Source organism: Cavia porcellus, unplaced genomic scaffold, assembly GCF_034190915.1.
Source record: "Cavia porcellus strain 051 isolate PalLab524CR breed Dunkin Hartley unplaced genomic scaffold, mCavPor4.1 scaffold_2, whole genome shotgun sequence".
Classification (NCBI taxonomy): domain Eukaryota; kingdom Metazoa; phylum Chordata; class Mammalia; order Rodentia; family Caviidae; genus Cavia; species Cavia porcellus.
The window spans coordinates 85691737-85712149 of NW_026947485.1; the positions used below are offsets into that span (position 1 = coordinate 85691737).

Sequence of the window (20413 nt, forward strand, 5' to 3'; positions counted from 1 at the left end):
TTGGGTCTTTGAATCTGGGAGGACTGATTTTTTTTAGTTTTTTTATATGTTCTCAATAGTAATCCTTTGTCTGAGAAATAGCTGCCAAACATTTTCTCTCACATTGGGGGTTTTCTCTTCACTATGTTGGTGGTTGATCTTGCTGTACAAAAGCTTTTCAGTAGGGTGAGATCCCAGTTATTGATTCTTTGTGATAATTCCAGTGCAATTGTGGTTTTGTTCATAAAGTCTTTGCCTACACCAGTGTTTTCAAGAGCTTTACCTACTCTATCTTGCAGCAGATTTAATATCTCTGTTTTAATATTTAGATCTTTGATCCATTCTGATTTTAACTTAGTACATGGTGAAAGATATGGGTCCAGTTTTAATCTTTGGCATATGTAGAGCCAGTTTTTCCAGCATCATTTATTAAAGAGGCTATCTTTCTTCCAGTGAATGTGTTTGGCACCTTTGTTAAAAACAAGGTAGCTTAATGTGTCTGGAGTTGTTTCTGCATCTTTGAATCTGTTTCATTAACCTTCAGGTCTGTTTTGTTGCCAGTACCATACTGTTTTATCACAATAGCTTTGTAGTATAATTTCAAGTCAGGGATTGGGATACCCTCAGTCTTGTCTTAGTTGCTCAGACTAAGCACCCAGATTCCTAACAGCTGGCAATATAAAAAGATGGGACCCAAGCTCCTAACGTATAGTGAGTCTCTAAGCACCTACCCAGCAGAAGCCTAGGGGGACTGAAGCCTACCGTCTAAAAGGTTTAAATGTCATATAACAGATAATTGCCTTATCCACTTTGCTGTGTGCATTTCACCTTCCAGCTCTGGCTTCTAACTACCATCTTTCATCTCTGTTCCCCCACCCATCATTCCTTAAACAATTACACAATGTTTGTGTACATGGCTGTGATGCTTTCTCCTGTTTAGCAAGAGACCCAGACAGCAATCATTTTTTTCAGTGTCGTCACCTAATGAAGAGTGTTAAATACTGGGTACCAGGCTGGACAATGGGATTCAGCTATGGATATGCTATAGACAGCTCTCTACCCTTGTAGCATAATGGAAGAGATAAACATCTGACAAGAGATAAGGGTAATCTGACCATTAGCACAAACTGAATCGCCTCAAAATACATAGAAACTGATGATGCCAGAGGTTTTTAGTAATAACCTCAAACCCAAAGTTCTCCAAGTATGGTCTGTGGGTCTCTGAGTCCCAGAATCCTTTCAGAGAGTTAACAAATTTAAACCCATATTTAGAATAATACTAAGACATTATTTACCCTTTTTCACTGGATTGACATTTGTGTTAATACCGCAAAAGAACTGGTAGATAAAACTGCTGTCACCTAAAGAATGAAAACAGTCATTCAAACTAGAATAGCACGCATATTTGTCAATAAAACATACTGACAGTTTTTAAATAGCCATTTCCACTCATGAATAGCCTAAAAAAAGCAGCAAAGATATTAATTTAAATAGATTCCTACTTGAGTACATAGCTTTTAATATTGATATAACACGGTGGAAATGGCGTACAAAAAGAGAAACTACATATCACAATATGATGGGGTTCTGGTGGAAAAGCACTTATAAGATTGAATATCCAGAGGTGAACTAAACACTTATTTGTGGAACAACAGTTTTAGGTGAAGGAATAAATGACCAACAAGCTGTGGTTATTCTGATTTGGATTTCTAGCTTCCTCTAAAATGAAAGAAGTGAGCTTGTCATTACGAAGTAACAACCAACAATATTTGCTGCCAATGATAAAAGCGCAAGTTCCATTCAAAAAGTAGAATTTTTAAAATCAGGCGTCTACCATCATTACCTTAACTTCTCGATACTAATTGAATTTTCTGATTAGATTTTGGTAATAAGAAATGTGACTTCAGTATTTACAATGAAATGTGTTAATCCTTGGAAAATTTGCATTACTGAGCAAATCACTGTTTTCCAAAAGACCAACATATGATGCTATATTATAATCATTCATGAGCAAAACCTCCATTACAGTCCAAGATAAATACAATGGATTTAAATGTTACATGTAGTTTCAGAGTTCACATTACTAACTGTGAAGTTATCTTTTCTTTATATGCCTCAATCAAAGCAATGTATCATAAAAGATTGAATGCAAAAGCAGTTTTAAGATTCTAGTTGTCTTCTATTAAATAGCATATTAACAATATTTGTAATAATCTAGCTAGGTATGCTGGGGCATGCTTGTAATCCCAGCACATTGGGAGACTGAGGCAGGAGAACCACAAATTTGATTTCAACCTATACAAACTAGGCACTGAGAAGACTCCATCTCAAAATAAATGAATAAATAATAAATTGTAAAATATATTAGCAAGGAGATAAGTGCATAGGCTCTGAGTTCAATTCCCTGGAGTCACACCTACCCACACAAGATATTTGTAACAATCTAAAATATTACTATTATTATTTTTTAAAATGTACCTTTTCATTAAAAATATTTATGTTATCAGTTATTGGGTTTGATGTTATTGTATCTAAGTAAATCAAACTGTTTCTCATTAATTTCTAGTGTAGTTAAATATCAGTAAATCACATAAACCAAACTTGCTCAACAATTTTTAAGAGAAAAAAAGAATCCTAACATTGAAATCTTTAATAAGTACTGCTTACTTAAATACCTAATTATTAGCAAGATAAACAACCTCCTCAGTACTTATGCATTGCCATTCTGGGGTTTCCGTATGTTTTGTTCATTTTTCTTATTTCACTCATTTAGCAAGTATTTATTAGCTAGCACCAAACACCATACCAATATAATTACTTACCGGTTTTCCTGTAATAAGGCATTCAGAACTTTTCCAATGTCCTTTTCATTTTACAAAATTGAATTAATAACCATGTGAATTAATGTAGACCCAAAACAATGTGACTTAGGGTCACAGTCAGATTTCCACTCATTAGCTATATGTTACAGTCAAAGATTCTGAGTCTCTCTGAATCTCAATCAAATATTGAAGACTCCATGTATCTACCACATAAGGTTGTTGCAAAGAGTAATTGTGGTCCTGCATGTTCAGTCTAACTCAGGAAAGGTTGCTGTCCTCTGGAATTTTTATATTGCAGAACAGTTTACCAGCCATCATTCCATTTTAGTTTTTAAAAGTATAATAACATGTTTACTTTGCTGACAAAAAACAAGCCCAAAATAAAGGCCTATCTAAATGTCCTGAGCTTACCACTCTAAAATTCTCCTGTACGTATAGCCCTTCTCTGAAGGAAAAGAAAACCAAATTCTTTTACTCCTGATCACATTTTATCCAGTTTGAACTTAACTTTCTGGCTTCAACTAACTAGCCCAGCATTTGAGTCATCTACAATGTCGTCCATAGCCATTGGGGTAGCTGGCTTGGCAAAAGATCTCTGGCAATAGGGTACTATCTGACCACTTAGATCTCCTCTTGGGGTTAGACAGAAGGAATCAGCAGGCAGCAGAGTGAGAAGGGTATCTGCCCTGGGGAAGAAGAGGAAACACACAGACTCAGGATAAGAGTTAACTGTCTTTGGTCAGATATCACTAATGTCCCTCCTGCCAGTTCTGACCATCGCTGACACACTGAGCCTAGAAACACGAATTCTATTGTATCCCCCTTCCCACCAATCCTGGAGCCCAGAGCTCGAGGCTTGTCTGTTTTGGGTCAGAGGGCCTGGCCACCCTGAAATGTGGCAGATCTCTCCACTCACCCCTGCTCTCACGTTTTCTATCAAGCCTACTCTTTACAATTCAGCACTGGAGGATGGAAAGGGACAGTGGACCCCTTGGGTGATATGCTTGATGTTTTCTCCCACAGTCAGCTGTCATTGATGTCAACAGTTCTGCTGGGCCAGGGCCCAGGAGGTGGCTGCTGGTGGACCCTTCTAATGCAGTTTAGGGTAGCAGGCTGGGCCTTACCACATTTCCAGAGGGAGCAGAGGTGGAGGCTTTGGATAACGAAGAAGAAAGGGCAGAGAATATCAGCACTGATCTCCTGCGGGGAGAGCTGGGAAACCCTCTGCTTTCTACAATCCCTCTGAATCACTTCAATCTTCAATGTGAACAGTGGTGTTTATTGTGGATCTTGTATATGGCGGCCCTTAATCACTCAAATGCCCCCTTGCTCAGCTAGATTGCTGCCTGAAAGCTCTTCCTACTGAAAATCTGCTGCCGCTGATGTACATAAACAAATTTTCTGGCTAAATCTCTGGATTAATTAATCAGAGCCCCCACACAGACTCAGAAGTCCTCTGGACGCTTTCCTTGTCATGGCCAGTGCAGAGGTTGGCATGGATGAGAGAGATTCAACAGCCTTGTGGTGCATACCAAGGTCTTCTTCTCTGATAAGAACTACACTAAATATTTTTCAGGGAGTAAGACATGACATGATTTCTAGAATGAGATCGAGAAAGGAGTCATTCTTGAACAGGGCAGAAGCAAGATTTTTGAGTAGTCTTCTTCAAGCTTTGCCATTGGAACATTTTGGGACCCAGGGAATCGCATTATTTCCAGATAATTCTCTGGTTTGGACTCTGAATCTGGGCTAAGTCCTTTACTTTTTATTCATTAGGAGTCAGTTGACAAATCTTCAGTAAGCATTTATTGAAGGTTTTCAGGCTGTGGTTTGATAAGGCAAGAGTCATCCTAAGAGAATTGGTCTCTCAATAAAATTACCTGGTCAACTGACAAAGAATAGACTTAAAAGTGTCACACATTGTTCCACCTGTTCATTAGACAGACAAAACCATATATACAGGGTCAGGGAGAACAGGGAAATGGGACCAGTCAGAATCAGGTACATTTAAAACACATTTAAGGGGCTGGAGGTTTAGCTCAGCGGCATAAGCGCCTGCCTCGGAAGCAGGCAGTCGTGAGTTCAATCCCTGGTACCGATAAAAAGGAAAAAGACAAAAAAAAAAAAAAAGGAAATTTAAAACACATTTAACTATCAAGCATGCATTTTTTCAGGGAAAATGCTAATAGAGCTGCAGGATTTTGAAACTCCTCTCCCGCCAACCTCAAGATGCAACTTGGTTCTTAGAACAAAAACTATGTGCACTAGAAATCCCTTTGCTACAATGTGGAAATGGCCTTTGCTTCATAAGCCCTTACATGGTGGTGCTGGAATGATCAATACTAGCATTAATAATTAGTGTTGCCTGCAAAAAGTTTGGCTGAAGAAAAATGAGAGAGGGTACCAGGAGTCCATCTGCATCTCCATATGCCAACTGGCCAAAATTAATTAAGTTCATAAGACAATGGAGAATAATAAACACCTTTCACTGGGATTGGGATAATTGTATTACAGTTTGAAAAGAGCTTTGACTTATTTCAAAGAGAGACGTGTCATTTATTCAAGCAACGCACCATTTCTTAAATCAATTCTGTACTGGGTACAGAGGTTGGGAAGTAAGGATTTAATGCTGAGCAGAATCCAGATATAATGCTTGTCCTGATGAAACTTTCAGTCTAGTAGGAAATCTCATCCAAAAAAGTCACAACTGTCACAGCTATGATAGAATTACAGAGGAAAAATGCACGGTGCTATAGGGCGTAGCTTTCAGCCCTAAAAGAAATACAGTTGTTTACCCTAGGAATAACAAATGGGTTTCAATTCATATGCTAATTTCAGCTCATCAGTACTGTCTGTTTAGAGTGCAGTGCTGAGAATACTGCTGACATCCTCTTAAGAAATCAGTTAGGCAGCCTTGATTACTGATATTCAGCGTGGGCGCAGAAGGGACAAGTGGCAGGGCGTGCGATTTGTACGTATTTTCTGTGCCTGGCATCCGAACAGAGCTGTAGGCAGCTAAGAACAAAGCAAGGAAAACTGACTACAACTTCATAGCCCCTGAATGGGAGGGCACCAGCAAGAAGAAACACACTGCAGTTCACACGAGGAAAATTCTCTGGAAAATCGAGTGCTGAAAAAACCTTTTTAAAAAGTGCACATAAGGATTAATGAAATGCATACACACCTGTTGTACATCAGAGACTTATTAAGTACCGCACCATTTGCCTGTGCTCTTCCCTTACACATGCATGCATACGTGTGAACATTTGGGTACACATCCACCGTTGCTCACGCCAACTCCTCATCTCATCCTAAATATCTCTTCCAAGAGATTGTCTTCACCGGGTATCTAAAGTAACTGCTTCTCTTCTATCTCACTATCCTTTATGCCAGTTCTCATTTAGGTCCTTGAAAATCTTTTACATTTACACTAAGTTAAGGATATAAAAGATATGTGTAGATATTTATATATATTTTTACAGATTCATAATGAATTATAAGTTTGGTGGTTTTTTCAATTTTATTTTATTAGTATATGTGTGTGGAACATAAAGTTTACATTCTTCGTGGGAAGTTGGTACATGTGCATATGACATCTTAATCCCTTTTTTATCCCCCTTCCAGCTCCTCCTTTCCCCATCCACCCATCTCTTGATCTCCTTGCTTTTGTTTTGCTCTGTTTTGGTCTGGTTTTGTAGATGTTTGAGGAGATAATGTTTGTATTCCTTGCGCGGGTGCATAATACGTCCCCGTTACTCTTCTCATCCCCTACCCCTTCCCTCCCTCCATCCTCCCTCCATCTCTTAATCCTCTTCCCATTGGAAAAAAATCTGTCTCCTTACTTCCCATTATCTATCTTATTCTGCTCTTTATTTTCACTCTGGGTTTCTCATGTAAGAGAAACCACATGAGATTTAAGTCTGTGTCTCTTTCGCTTAACACTATGGTCTCATTTTCCTACAAATGACTCAAGTTTTTCTTCATACCAGAGTAATGCTCCACAGTATGCAAATACCGCATTTGCTTTACCCATTTATCTGTTGATAGAAAGAGGCTGCTTCCAAAACTTAGCTATTGTGAATCGTGCTGCTATAAGCATGAATATGCATGTATCACTGCAATGTGATGTTTTTAACTCTTTTGAGAAGACACCTAGAAGAGGAATAGCTGGGTTATATGGAATTGAATTAATGAATTACTGAATGAAATATACATGAATGGTTTTCTGGGAAGTTTCAAGAACAGAATTCTTTTCCCTCAATGTTTTACACGGACAGTGAGATTTGTCTTGGTTACTTTTCTCAACAACACCAAGTTATAGGAAGAAAGGTTTATTTTAATCCACAAGCTGTAGGGTTGCAGTACACATTTTATGGGCTTCAAGGTGGGGTGGCATGGCAGAGGAGAAACAGTCCACAGCATGGCAGACAGAAAGCACAAAATCTTCTCTCTTCTTTCCCTTGTTATTCTACCCAGGCTACAAGCCTGTTTGTTGTTTGTTGATGCCGCCCACACCCAGTGTGGATCTTTCCTCTTCAGTAAGTATCTCCATACCCAGAACTATGCTAACCCCATCAGCGGTCTATTCCAGTATCACAACCCATGATCAGGCACCTCTCCAAGCCCCATTTACGAGAGCATGAGACTTTGAGTAGATATCCAGATATCCAGATATAAGCCACGACGAAGGTCCTTACTCGATCTGAGGAGAAGCTACTTTTTCATTCTTGGCACTATGTCTGACTGTGGAGGAGAGATAGCTAAGACAGGGGCTAATGGGGTGCTAATAGACAGGACTGCAGGTTCTACTCTTCAGATGGAGAGATTGTTCCTGATTGGAGATTGGCTAGAGAAGACTCCAATTTGTGTGTCTGAGATGATGTAGTTCTTTGCAGCCCATGCTGTGGGGTCAGGGCTCCTGGCTCTGAATTCCTGCTGTACCATCTATCAGTAGAGGAGCTCGTCTCAGTTCTCAGCTGTTGTTTATGAAGCATACTTTCCCTGGAAAATAATTAATGCCTGGTCATACTATGAGGTTTGAACCTTGGCAGCTGGGATGGGAACCCATACTCACTTGTAAATTGGCAAACAGAGCCTCCTTCCAGTGGAAAAGGCTTCACTCAGAGCTTAAAGGAAATAATCAAGTCTATTTAATAAGTTCAGCATTCAATGAACTCAATGAGCTTTAAAAGTAAGTTAGTATAGCAGCTTTTTAAACTTTAATGAACGTTTAATGGCTTTCTTTTCTTTTCTTTTTTTTTTTTTTTTTTTTATCAGTACCAGGGATTAAACTCACGACCGCCTGCTTGCAAGGCAGGTGCTTACGCCGCTGAGCTAAATCCCCAGCCCCCAATGGCTTTATTTTCAAATTTCCTCTCTTACCTTGATAAAAGTTCACTAGTATTCTTTATCACAACTTACACCTATTGATGATTTCTGAACTACAACTGAAAATATTGATTGGAATTTTGCAAATGGCAATGCTTTTGGTTTTGGACCAGCTTTCACAAATCATTCAGGACTTTCAAATAGAACAAGTACTCTCTTTTCTCTGGCAAGTCATAAAAGAGATGAGTGACAGACAAGGTGGAACCTTTGATGAGTCCCATAAAACCCTCTTTACTGGCCTCTTTCAGAACCCTGGGACTGATAAGATCTTCCGATCGGTTTTAAAGGAAAAGTGTGCTTTTTGATGGATTCTACCTCTCAAGGGTGCCCCTCATTCTATCTTCATCTCAACAAGGAAGAAAAGTGTTGGAAAACAGAGAGGGGATCGGAGTGGGGCTTCAGAATGGTAATTACCAGAAAAAAAAAAATAGAAACCTCTTGCTTTTTATCAGAGCAAGTATCAAATACTGTTTGGTCCAAGTACATTGTGTCCCATTCTATTTCTTATGCAAATTAAACATCTAGAGACTTGCCTGCCACAAAAGTTGAATCTACTTCCCAACTCCATTCAGCTTGTCCTGGAAAGGAGTATCATGTACCTGATTGTTCGCTGGATGTCCGCTCCAAGTAATTGTAGGAGAGATCTCTTTCTCTGTCTCAGAATCTTATCGCCATCGGGCTTCTCTAAAAATCAAAAGCACCTACTCTTTTGTTAAGATGAACTTCTAAAAGGAGAACGGTTACCATTAAAACACACTCAAGAGTTCATACGGGAACACGATCAACACGTCCTTCCAGCCCAAAGATACCAACCTCTGAAGTCAGGTTGAATGGCTCACTGTGTGCCCGCCCCAGGGCTAAGCAATTTACAGGGATTATTTCATGTCCTTGCAATGAGCACGGGAGGGGTGAAGCCCCAAGTCATAGAGGTGAAAGCTAAAGACTCGGAAGGGTCCAGCTAACTTGTCCAAGATCACACAATTTAAAATGTGACAGAAGTATGACCTCTAATTCCAGTGTGATGGCATCTAGCATTGATTTCAATAACCTGTGCCTATAGTAGTGATACACGCCTAGTAGGCTCTGAGTTTTTGATTTCTCATGTACAGCTTAGCATAGAAATAAAAGGCTTTCTAGGTGCCTAGTTCTAATGAGAGGAAATAAGACATATCTATGAAGACATAAACGTATCACTTTTCATATTCTGAGTAATACTATGTCATAGACGTTATCAGGTCCTTCCAAAAGAGAAGGAAATTTAGGCTCACAAAAGCTAAGCAACTACCCAAGAATACAGTCAGTATGTGACCGAGATGGGATTTAAATCCCAGGCACACTACAGAGTCTGAAGGCTCAGCCTCACGCCAGAGCAATTTTCAGCCTCTTTCCAGATCCCTCAGGCAATCCCACTGAGGACGGAGGGGCATTAACCTCCACTGCAGCCCTCTCTCTTCATGAGTTAATCCACCTTTCTGGGTGAGCAGTAATAAGACACTGTTGACTTGTGTGGGCCCAAGGTGGCTGATAAGAAGTACATATTTGAAAGATACATGAAAAGAATCTTCTCAGAATGGGAATAAGTATCCCATCCCAACCCACATGCAAGAGCCATGCTGTATTGTCAGTGATGAGTTATAATTTATGCCCACTCAGAAGCACTGTCTTAATGCAACTGGCTTGATTTAAGCTTCCAAGACCTGGCATGGCCTACTTGTCGCTGCCTCCATCAAGCATCCGGCCTCTTTCCCTCTGATTCCACAATTTCAGTCCAGACTTCCATCTTTCTCCACATTACCTTCCCCAGTTCTTCAGGAAAGGAATGATTTCTAAGATGCCTGTGTCTTGCACGTTCAACACCTAGTATACTACAGGGGCTCGAGAAATGTTTAATGAAAAGGAGAGAAGAAACACAGAGGGTTAGAGCTGACTCTTAGGGAAGAGAAACTCAGCATCTACACATGTGAGATTCCCATGTCTTTTTTCAATTCAGGAATGAACTATGAAGAACACAGTAGAAATTATGGCCGATGTCTCCAAGCTAAACTAAAACCAATCCTGGTGTCAAAATATTTCTTAAAAATATATTCCCTTGTCCTCTTTCCTTCAGCCCATTTGTTTTTGCTCCATAAAATACACTGTATACACATCATGCAATGAAGATATGCCTCATGTTACAAGAATCCTGCGTCTACAGTGAGATACTTCCTGATGTTTCTAAGGGGAATAAAAACTCAGAACACATACGTGTTTCTAGGAACTGTTAACTATGTTTTCTTATGTATCTGTGTATTTACTTAACTACTACTTCACAGTTTACAAGAGGCTTGGCATCCCTACTTTGCTTCCTTATCCTGTGAGGTCAGACCAGGATTACAGCCTCTATTTTACGAAGAAGAAAACTGGATCGTGAGGATGTTGTAAGGGCTTGCCATAAAGGAATTTCCTAGTTCTTCAATGCTATCGTTGTAAAACATACCATCAATGTAACAATAGGTTTTGAGGTAATAACCAACTCTGCCATAGTGTGTAGGCATACTGCTTATGAGAGACACCCAGCATTTCTTACACAGGAAATTATATGTGCTCCCAATGATCTATCTGGACCCTTTATGGGCAGAGCACATTCTCTGCTGTCTTCAGAGGGGTCCAGCTGGGTGGCTAAGGACTGACTTACAGGAAAGTCTAAGTCCCTTTCTCTACTGTCACTGCTCCGGAAGAGTAACCCAGCTTAGAGCGCTAGTAGGGAGCAGTTTAAAACTGTGTTCCAGGGTGAAGTTGTACACATCAGGGTTTATTTTTTAAATATTAACAACAAATAACCTTTACAATGCTTCCATTAATAAAACCTTTTTTTCTATTGGGTATAATAATGCTGGATATGAGTCTTCTTAAATTCAAAATTTAGTTCACTTAAATATAAAAATAAGAAATCAGAAGTAAAGCAAAGAAAGTGAAATATAAAACCAAACAAAACTGACACTTGGACCCGTGCAGAAATAGTTTGCCTCCAGTTAGAAAAAAAATTTTTTTGTACAAGGAGTAAAAATTCAACTTTTTTATTTCAGTCCTTGTTTAATCAGTTAAAAAAAAGTTTTCCAATTCTGTAAAGTAAAAGAAATTAGATTCAGGTGGTAACTGAGCTTCTTGGCTGCTTTTTGTGCAAGCTCCTCTTTTATTCCCCCCACAGGGGATAATGCACACTCATTGTGACTTATCTGGAAGCGGTTTCTTTTACACACCAGGCTATATAAAGTCGAGGTAGCACTGGGCTGGGAGATTTGGGGAGCATCTGGGAGGCAGCGCCACCGTCCAGAGAAAATGAACCAGCTGGGAACAGGAGCACCCGCCTGTGTTAGCCACGCTCCCAGTGGTATGAACCCCACTTTGTACCCATACATCCTGACAAGGAGCAAGCCCCAAGGGGGACCCCATCACTAATCTCCCTTGGAACTATCCCCCAAGACCCTATGTGCTGCTTTGTTCTGACCCTGGACTTTAACTTTTCACTTGTATTTCTGACCTAGAATGATTGAGAACTGGGCCCTGGAAAGAACGTATTTGGCCGGTTTGGTTTGGCCACCTGGCAAAGACCTGGTTCGAAGAAGCAATGGTGGTGAGGGCCTTTGTCCTGCTGGCCATCTTTGCTGAAGCCTCAGCGAGATCATGCACTCCAAACAAAGCAGGTATGCCCAGTGCCGGGCCTCTCTCCTGGCAAAGAACCTTTCCTAAAGCTTCCCTTCGCAAGGAGTGCAGTTCGGTGTTCCTGCGGTCTTTGTTGTAAAAACACATAACATCACCAAGTAAAAGCAATTAAAGACCACAACACCAATGGGCTTTTCTCACAGGAAGCAAAAATACTGGATAAACTCTGTTAAAACTAAAGAATTCTCATTCCCCCTCCTCCCTCTCTTGTATGTAAAACATCTACACTTTGTTTTCTGTTTGACCATTGAATTTCTGCCCTATGTCATAAGCCAATGTTTTACAATATTGTGTATAAAATGGACATTTTTAATTTTATGTGCTCATTTTCTTAGGGAGATATAATCCAATCTGTGATTGCATGAGTGCAATCCCAAAAAATAAGTGAAAGTTAAAATGGGCCATTTTAAATATATATGCAATGTATATTCAGTTATTAAACAGCTGTAGCATAAGCTATTAAAGTAGAACTTAGGCAGCTGAAATTTGGGAGAATTCTTTTTTTCTTTTATCTTATCTTTTTGAGACAGTGTCTCACTGTGCAGTTCAGGCTGGCCTTGAGCTCACTTTGTAGCCAGGCTGGTCTCGAACTCACAACAATCCTTCTGTCTCAGCCTCCCGAGTACTAGGATTACAAGGAGGGTGGCACCTTGCCCAGCTCTTTATAGCTGGGGAAGAAGAGCAGGGAAGTGATTTTTCCAGGCACAGGTGGGACTTGCAACTCTGCACATAGGCTGATGTGAGGAGTCTATTGGATTTAAACCATGTGTGTGCACTTCCAGATGTCATTCTCGTGTTTTGTTATCCCAAAACTATCATCACCAAAATCCCGGAGTGTCCCTACGGATGGGAAGTGCACCAGCTGGCCCTCGGGGGGCTGTGCTACAATGGGATCCATGAAGGCGGTTACTACCAATTTGTCATCCCAGACTTATCACCTAAAAACAAGTCCTACTGTGGAACCCAGTCCGAGGTAAGGCGGAGCCACAGAATGCTGAGCTGCTTAAGGTAAGGCGACTGGGCCCAAGAGGGCCATGTTTGCTCTCTGTCCTTAGGAGGATTCAGGATTTCCTCATTAAAATCTACCTAGTTTAGTGACTCCTCTGGCTTGATTTTTATGCTTCTAATTTGCTGCCAGAGCCAACAAGGTCCCCTTCTGTGAACAGAGCCAACAAGGTCACCTCTAAGTCATTTTTAATTCAGAGCTTATTCTCCTAAACCATCATTTTTCCTGGATTGCTCTGTTCCCAGAACCTAGAAACAATATTAAGTGCATTTGGAAGAGTATTTTAAAGGAGTGACCAGAATCTAACACAATCCTTAACTAGGTCATATGCAGAATCCAGGACAAAGAATCATGGAACCCTAAGGAAACCCAGTTATCCTCTTGCCAAGTATCCAGACCTCCCATGAAGTCATTAGCTGAGGCCCACAAAACCAGAAGCGACACAGTGAGATAAGGAGGCCAGGTCCTCTGACCCTCTCACTGTGCCTCGACACCAGAAGATGTGAGCAAGAACTTCTAGGGCCCACTTTTCTGAGGGAGGGGAGGAGGAGGTAGGGTTAGAGGACATAAAAAGCAACAAGAGATTCAGAGATCTCATGGACAGCCCCACGTGTGTGATTAGCCAAGTATCATGTCCTTGAATGCATCCCAGCAAAGTGCACTAGAAGTCATCTCCCTTCCAATCTGTGATTGGAATCCCAGATCCCTTCCAGTCTGTGATTTCAAAGTCTCAAATGCCAGTGGAGAGAATTTTAGAAATGGTAGTTATAGTAGAAAGAGGAAAAAGTAAAGAACCGTACAGTAATGCTTTAGATTCGGGAGGTGGGTGAAGTCATTCATCTAGGGTCCTCAGACGGGGGAAATGCATAAAAGGTTGATGCTGGGAAAGAGAAATTTTAAGTTAGTTATTTTTGGTTGAAGCCCAATGAGTTTATGATTTTAAAATTGTATTGTGATTAGTGCATTAAGTATTTGTGTTATGCTTGCGTACATAATGATTAACCCATGATGGGAAGTTGGGTACATGACAGACCTTATTTCTTTTTATGTCCCGTAACCCTATTCTCCTCCGCCCTCCCTCAATCTCTTTGATATCCACCTCCATTATTTTAAATCATTGTAGTTAAAGGGACTCAAGAACTCCTTAAAACAAAATCAGCTCACCCACAGACAAAAGGAGTGAACTGTACTGTCAGTGGCAAACATTCTTGTCTTCCCACTGGGCTTTTTTCCAAGCCATCTTCACTGCTTCCCCAGAATTCAGATTCCTCTCCTAGGAGCACAAGGCCAGCTAAATACCTTTGTGCTTCCTCCCCCCAGTACAAGCCCCCCATCTACCACTTCTACAGCCACATCGTTTCCAACGACAGCACAGTGATCGTGAAGAACCAGCCTGTGAACTACTCCTTCTCCTGCACCTACCACTCCACCTACCTGGTGAACCAGGCTGCCTTCGACCAGAGGTAGCTGCCCCGCGGAGTGGAGGGCCGGCTGCCTGCGGGTGAGCTGCAGTCCCTATCAAACGGACGTGTTTCAGTCCTTATGCAAAATTCTCTCCCCTTTTCAGAGTGGCCACGGTGCATGTGAAGAACGGGAGCATGGGCACGTTTGAAAGCCAGTTGTCTCTCAATTTCTACACTGTAAGTCCGCCTTCACCTTCTGTCCTGTGATCTTTCCAGAAGGTGACAGGATGCTTCCTCTGAATCCACTCCTGCCCAAGCTCCATGCAGAGCCTGATTCTAAGTTCAAATGGAGACAGAAGCTTTGCTTAGTTTTAACCTCTTTAAGGTCTAGAGGCAGCTGAAAGCCAGATTCATAGGCTGCATAAAAGAGTTGAATGGGGCCACAAAGCTATAAAGCCAACCTTCCCATTTCACAGATGAGAAAGTTGAGACATGGCCAACTCTTAAATGAGGTTAGTTTGCACTGCAACTCATTTCAAAACTGTGCTTATTCTTAGGCTCCAGCTCTTCAGACATTTGGCAGAAAGTTTTGAACTTCCGGACTGGGACAGAGCTAAGGGGAAGAGGCATGATTGGCCTCTACTTCCTGGTTCTTGAGTCCCTGACACCTTTCCATCAGTGGGTTCCTTGTTGTCTAACTTGGGCTGCTGCCTATATTGACATAGGATTTAAAGGCACACTTGGGTGTTTGCTGAAATAGCGTTCCAGAGAAACTAAACACACAAGGCTGTCAGCCCAGTGTCCCCCCATGCAGAAAAGCTGCTTTGTGTTTGAAACCCACAGCTTCCAGGGAGGGCACATGCATGCAGAGAGGACATTGGCCCAGAAGGCAGAGAAAGATGCAGGCAGAAACACAAACCTTTACATACGTTAGAACCGGAAGACCATCTCAGAGGGCAACTCACTCAACCCATGCATTTCACCAAGGAAAATCCTGTCCTACCTTGAACTTCACTAAACTTGAACTCTTTCAATTTGCTTTGCTGCTCACTAGAAGCCATTAAATGGGTTAAATTCAGCATCAAGAGCTGGGAGGATCAGGAATAACCCAGACCCTGTTACAGATGAGTATCTGAAGTCTAGAAAGAAGAAATGATTTGTCAAAAAACTACAGAGGTACTTAGGCGGAGTGCTGCACCGTAGGGCACAGATCTAACTGTGGTCTCCAGTACAGTGACCATGCAGGTTGGGAAGCTTAAGCCTGGAGGCCTTTCACTACACGGACCCCTTTAGAGGCCCTGCATCCAGTCTTGAATTCAAAGTTCTTGTTTTGTTTTTTTAATTAAAGAGGACTCTCCAAATTTTATAAACTTCAAGGTCCCCTAAAACCTAGATCTTCCCTTAGCCACAGTCCAGTTAGGTCCTGAGAACTGGAACCCCAACATCCCCGACCCATCATCAGATCAATACAGAGTAGGCTGCCAGTGCATTAAAAGGGGGACAAACCACAGCAGTCCCTGTCGAAGCCGTCAGCAGGGCTAGGTGAGCATGCATGGGCAGGCCTCAGCAGGTCTCCTGTCCACACTGAGTCCCTGTCCCGAAGTCAGTAACTGTTACTTTAACCAGATGCAATTATAAATACAAGCCTATGAGGGTTTTCTACCAGTTGTCAACAGACACCAGGATTTTCAAAAATCATCAGCTGCCATCCTCCTTTCTGGGCTAGGTTTCAGATCTAAACACCAAATCTTACAGTTAGAAAGAGCAGATTCTCCTTTTATAAAAATACCAGTAATTAAGAGGCATGTCAGCATCACTGAGCCCACCCCTGGAGACACAGTCGCAGGACATTCCCTGAACTGCCATGGAAATGAAGCCAAAGTCTCCACAGGACCCACCAGAGCCCTTTCAGGTAAACAGACCTCAGGGAAGCGGGCTCTGTGCAGTCCCAAGACTCGGGCACTGATTAATATTCCCCCAGGGCCCTGCTTTACTGTGCCTGATCCCTGTGGCTGATTTTTTTTTCCTCCTTTATTTTCCACTTTGAAGGAATTCTTGTGTGTTTCTGGAGTAACAAGCACTCTCTGCATATATTTCCACCAAATTACCAGAAAGAGAGCCGTGGCCTAGATAGCACAATGGCATCAGTGCACTGCTAATTGCTTAGAATTCTGAGAACCCCAAAGGCTGGGCTCCAAAAGCGCTGGCTTTGCTCAGCGTGCTTCCTCTCTTTCCTCCCCAGATCTCTCCCACTTACATTTGCTGAACACCCATGATTGGAATTTCCAGCAAAAAGTTATTTTAACTCCTGTTGCAAAATACAGGAGAGAGGGCAGCTTAGATGAGCATGGTAGCACGACAGTTAAGAGGACCCTATTTGCCACCAGACCACTGGCTTGAAGACTAGTTGAAGCACTTACTAGTTGCATGATCTCCAACAAGTTTATTAACTTCTCTGTGCCACTCTCTCTGTATTTAAAGTAGGGGTATAGTTGCACTTAGAATTGTTATCAAGACTAAATAAAATATTTTTAGGACACTTAGTATACAAGTGCTCTGGAAAATAGCCAGTCCCCTGAATGTAGACTTTGACCCCATTTGACCTGAGAGCTCAGGGCTGCTGGTACTGTCACCTTCATGGAGCTGAACATCAATGTCAGTGTGGGATTGGGTTGACTTTCATTCAATCAAAGTGGTCCTAACCATTCCTCACAGATAAAAAGAAATGGAAAAGCTTGCAATTAAAAAAAAATGTAAGTGATAGAATCTAAAATCAGAGTCCTAGAGTTGGGACAAACCTAGGGCGGACACTGGAGCAGAACAAAACCTAAAGGACAGGTTCTTCCCTCGATGGCTGCGTGGCCCCTGCCGTACTTGCCTCGGTTCCTGCTCAGATGCTCCTTCCTCAGTGAGGACCTCCAGCTGCTGTGTTTCAAATGGCCCCCTGCCCTTTCTCAGCACTCCATCTGCCTTACCCTGCTCTGTCATTTTTATTGCTTCCCTGTGTAACGTACTGTGTTCTGTGCTAACACACTGTATAATTCACTATTGTCTGTCTCTCCTGCTGGAATATCGGATCACTGGAGAAAAATCTTTCTTTGTTCACTAATATACCTCAACATATGGAGTGCCCTAAGATAGAAATTATCCAAATATATAGAACAGTGCATGGTGCATACCAGGCAATTAATAAGTCATTAATGAAAATGTTATTAATTGTACTGGAAATCAAATTATAAACTTTCCAAGCTAGTGTGAAATCTGCTCAGATGAGAAACAGAAGAGAACAGGGGTAGAGAGAGTATGTGTTCGGTACTTCTTGTCCTTGGCTTCCTAAAACATAATACCTCAGCATCCCTGGATTGCACTTTTTTTCCCATCAGTCAAATTTTGTTGGTATAAATGAGATGGACATACATGTATGTATGGGACTCACCATGACCAGCAAATCTGAAACATGGGACCATTGTACACCTTCCAGGGTGACACCAATATCCTACAAGGTACAACTGCTCTGGTCCTAGAAGTCACTCTGTGATCTCACATGCTTGTTTGATTCCCATCCCAATGCATCTGCTCCCGTTGAAGCCACCTGCTCAGCCTGAGAAGTCATAATGTCTAGTGTTCATTTCTTTCCAAAGAATGCCAAGTTTTCCACCAAGAAAGAAGCCCCCTTTGTCCTGGAGGCATCTGAAATTGGTTCAGATCTATTCGCAGGAGTAGAAGCCAAAGGTTTAAGCATTAGGTGAGTATATTTCTGCTGCATTTATATTTTTAAATAAAAAGAAATAGAGACTATCAGAGAGGTGTTTTAATCACCAGATATCTCCAGGCATAAGAATCTGTGGCTCACAGTGGTGCCGCTTCCTTCTGTTTCCAGGTTTAAAGTGGTCTTGAACAGCTGTTGGGCCACACCGTCAGCGGACTTCATGTATCCCTTGCAGTGGCAGCTGATCAACAAGGGGTGGGTACCGGTCTCTAGAACCAAGGCCAACCGGAGGGGTATCCTCCCTGATTTCCTTGGCTTGGAATAGCTTGGGAGGATGCTTCTTATTCATATCAGGTGCTTTTTTAGCAAATCCCAGTGTTCAAGGATTCTTGGGGAGATTATCATGGTAGTATAGCCAAGGTCTTCCTGTGTGAGGAGGATACGTGGGGAACATACCCATCTCAGAGTGATTGGACGTGGGAAGGAGACTTGCACCGCAATGGCATGAAACCCTGCCAAGGGGACTTCTTCCCTGCAGAAACAGCTGTCACTGAAGGGCAGGTGCCACAGCCTGTGTCAAGAGCGCCACTGCCAAGACACCAAAGCCTGTTCACTATGTCCATCCTCCACCCTCCACCAATGCTCTGTTTGCATTATTTCCACCGCCTGTCACCACGCTGAGGGCACTCAGGCGGCAAAGAGCTATTTTTAAGATCTCACATCTTGAGTTCACACAAGGATCTCAGGCTTGTTGACCAGAGGATCCCAGAAGTGTCTTGTTTTATAACCTGGAAAATGCCCACAGCTCTATTGCTGCTCAGAAGGCACCACAAACAGAGCCAACTCTGGCCTTCGGCCTACGTATAAAAGCACAACCTTTACCCCTAATATCACTCATGAACTCTCAGACATGCTATGCCTTAGATCCTGCCTCAGTGTCAGTGCAAGATACACTATGAGGCTGTCTTTCCACTCATTTTCTTTTTCTGTGCTTAGAATGTGACCCCAATTTTATAAAGATATAAACATATGTATATTTAAATAATGGAGCATACATTCAAGTCTCTAGTGGCAAAATTTTAAGATACACAGAAAGAAGGGATCTACAGAGGCACTAGGAAATGCTGTTTCTAGCGCTGTGCCTTTTGTCTTTTATCACCTTGAGGATCTGCAAGTTCCCAAGCCACAGGAAGACTTCCTTTCCCAAGGGTTTCGTTTCCTTACAATAGAACAGTGACTCAACGGCTGTATGGCTTCTCCTAAGTTACTCCTTTCTTGTTGTACCTTGTCTGTAGACTGGGAACAATCATACCCATCTCATAGACCCTCACCTTGACCTCATCATTGTAAAAACTAAGGGAGATAACACCTGCCACAGTGCTCCAGAAAGGCAAGGAAGCCCACAGATCTAGAGGAGTGTTGCTGTGTGCACATGAACCACAGAGCTCTTGCTACAGTTCACCAGAGTGACATTTCACTGTCTCCCTTCCCTTCTGTGCACCAGCTGCCCCACAGATGAAACAGTCCTCGTGCATGAGAACGGGAAGGACCACAGGGCGACCTTCCAATTTAATGCCTTCCGGTTCCAGAACATCCCCAAACTCTCCAAGGTTTGGTTACACTGTGAGACGTTCATCTGCGACAGTGAGAAGCTCTCCTGCCCTGTGGTGAGCCACCTTTCTCTGAAGGAAAATATCACCCAAGGGGGCTGGAAGTGGAGGAGCTGGGCTGGAGCTGGGAGAGAGCAACCTGGCCGCTGGGGTGGCCAGTGTGTGTGTGCAGCTTCCTGGGGGAAAGGACCCAGGAGCAGGGAGAGAAGCTTGAGCCCTGTCCCCGGCCACCCACAACCTATGCAGAGTGGCACATGTCACGTAACCCCCTGGACCTGGTTTCCTCTTCTTCAGCACTGATAAGAAGTGACTGTGTTTCCCTTTTCAGGGCATGCACTGTAAAGGTAAGGTGGTAACAAACATGGGAATGCTCTGAGAAGGTTAAAAGTGCAAGGGAATTCAAGGCATAGACAAAACTCAAGAGGTGGGCATTTAGAGCTTGGAGTGGACAGGCTGGAGCGAGATGCTGCGGAAATTCTGGACCAAGGCTTATTGGCCAGTGAGAAGGGCTGGCGATCTGTGCTTGCTGAGTTTTAGGACCAAATCACCTTAAAGACTTTCAAGGGCTGAGTCTCAAATTGTTTGTTGTTCTTTCTGGGGTATGTACTTGGATGCAAAGCCACAGAGTTCCCAAAAGACTGCCCACCTGCACACCCCGTAAGTACTGGCATCATCTCGATGTCTGTGGATACACTTGGCCAGAAAAAAGTCACAGATGAGCACAGACAGAAAAAAGGAGCCAGGAAAGGATGGGAAAAACACATCACAGTTGATCAATAGATGAGTAGTGACGG

The 20413-nt window shown here is 42.3% G+C and overlaps 1 protein-coding gene across 1 annotated transcript in view; it reads left to right on the forward strand.

Annotated features, from left to right (window-relative positions):
• Positions 1 to 20413, forward strand: part of Tectb (tectorin beta) — a 33210-nt gene that overhangs the window by 8498 nt on the left and 4299 nt on the right. The window contains exons 2-8 of the mRNA XM_023567356.2: positions 11714 to 11872; positions 12674 to 12864; positions 14218 to 14360; positions 14465 to 14537; positions 17942 to 18045; positions 18181 to 18264; positions 19514 to 19676. Coding sequence (XP_023423124.2) covers positions 11797 to 11872; positions 12674 to 12864; positions 14218 to 14360; positions 14465 to 14537; positions 17942 to 18045; positions 18181 to 18264; positions 19514 to 19676 — 834 coding nt within the window. The 5' untranslated portion in view covers positions 11714 to 11796. The remainder of the gene's footprint in view (positions 1 to 11713; positions 11873 to 12673; positions 12865 to 14217; positions 14361 to 14464; positions 14538 to 17941; positions 18046 to 18180; positions 18265 to 19513; positions 19677 to 20413) is intronic.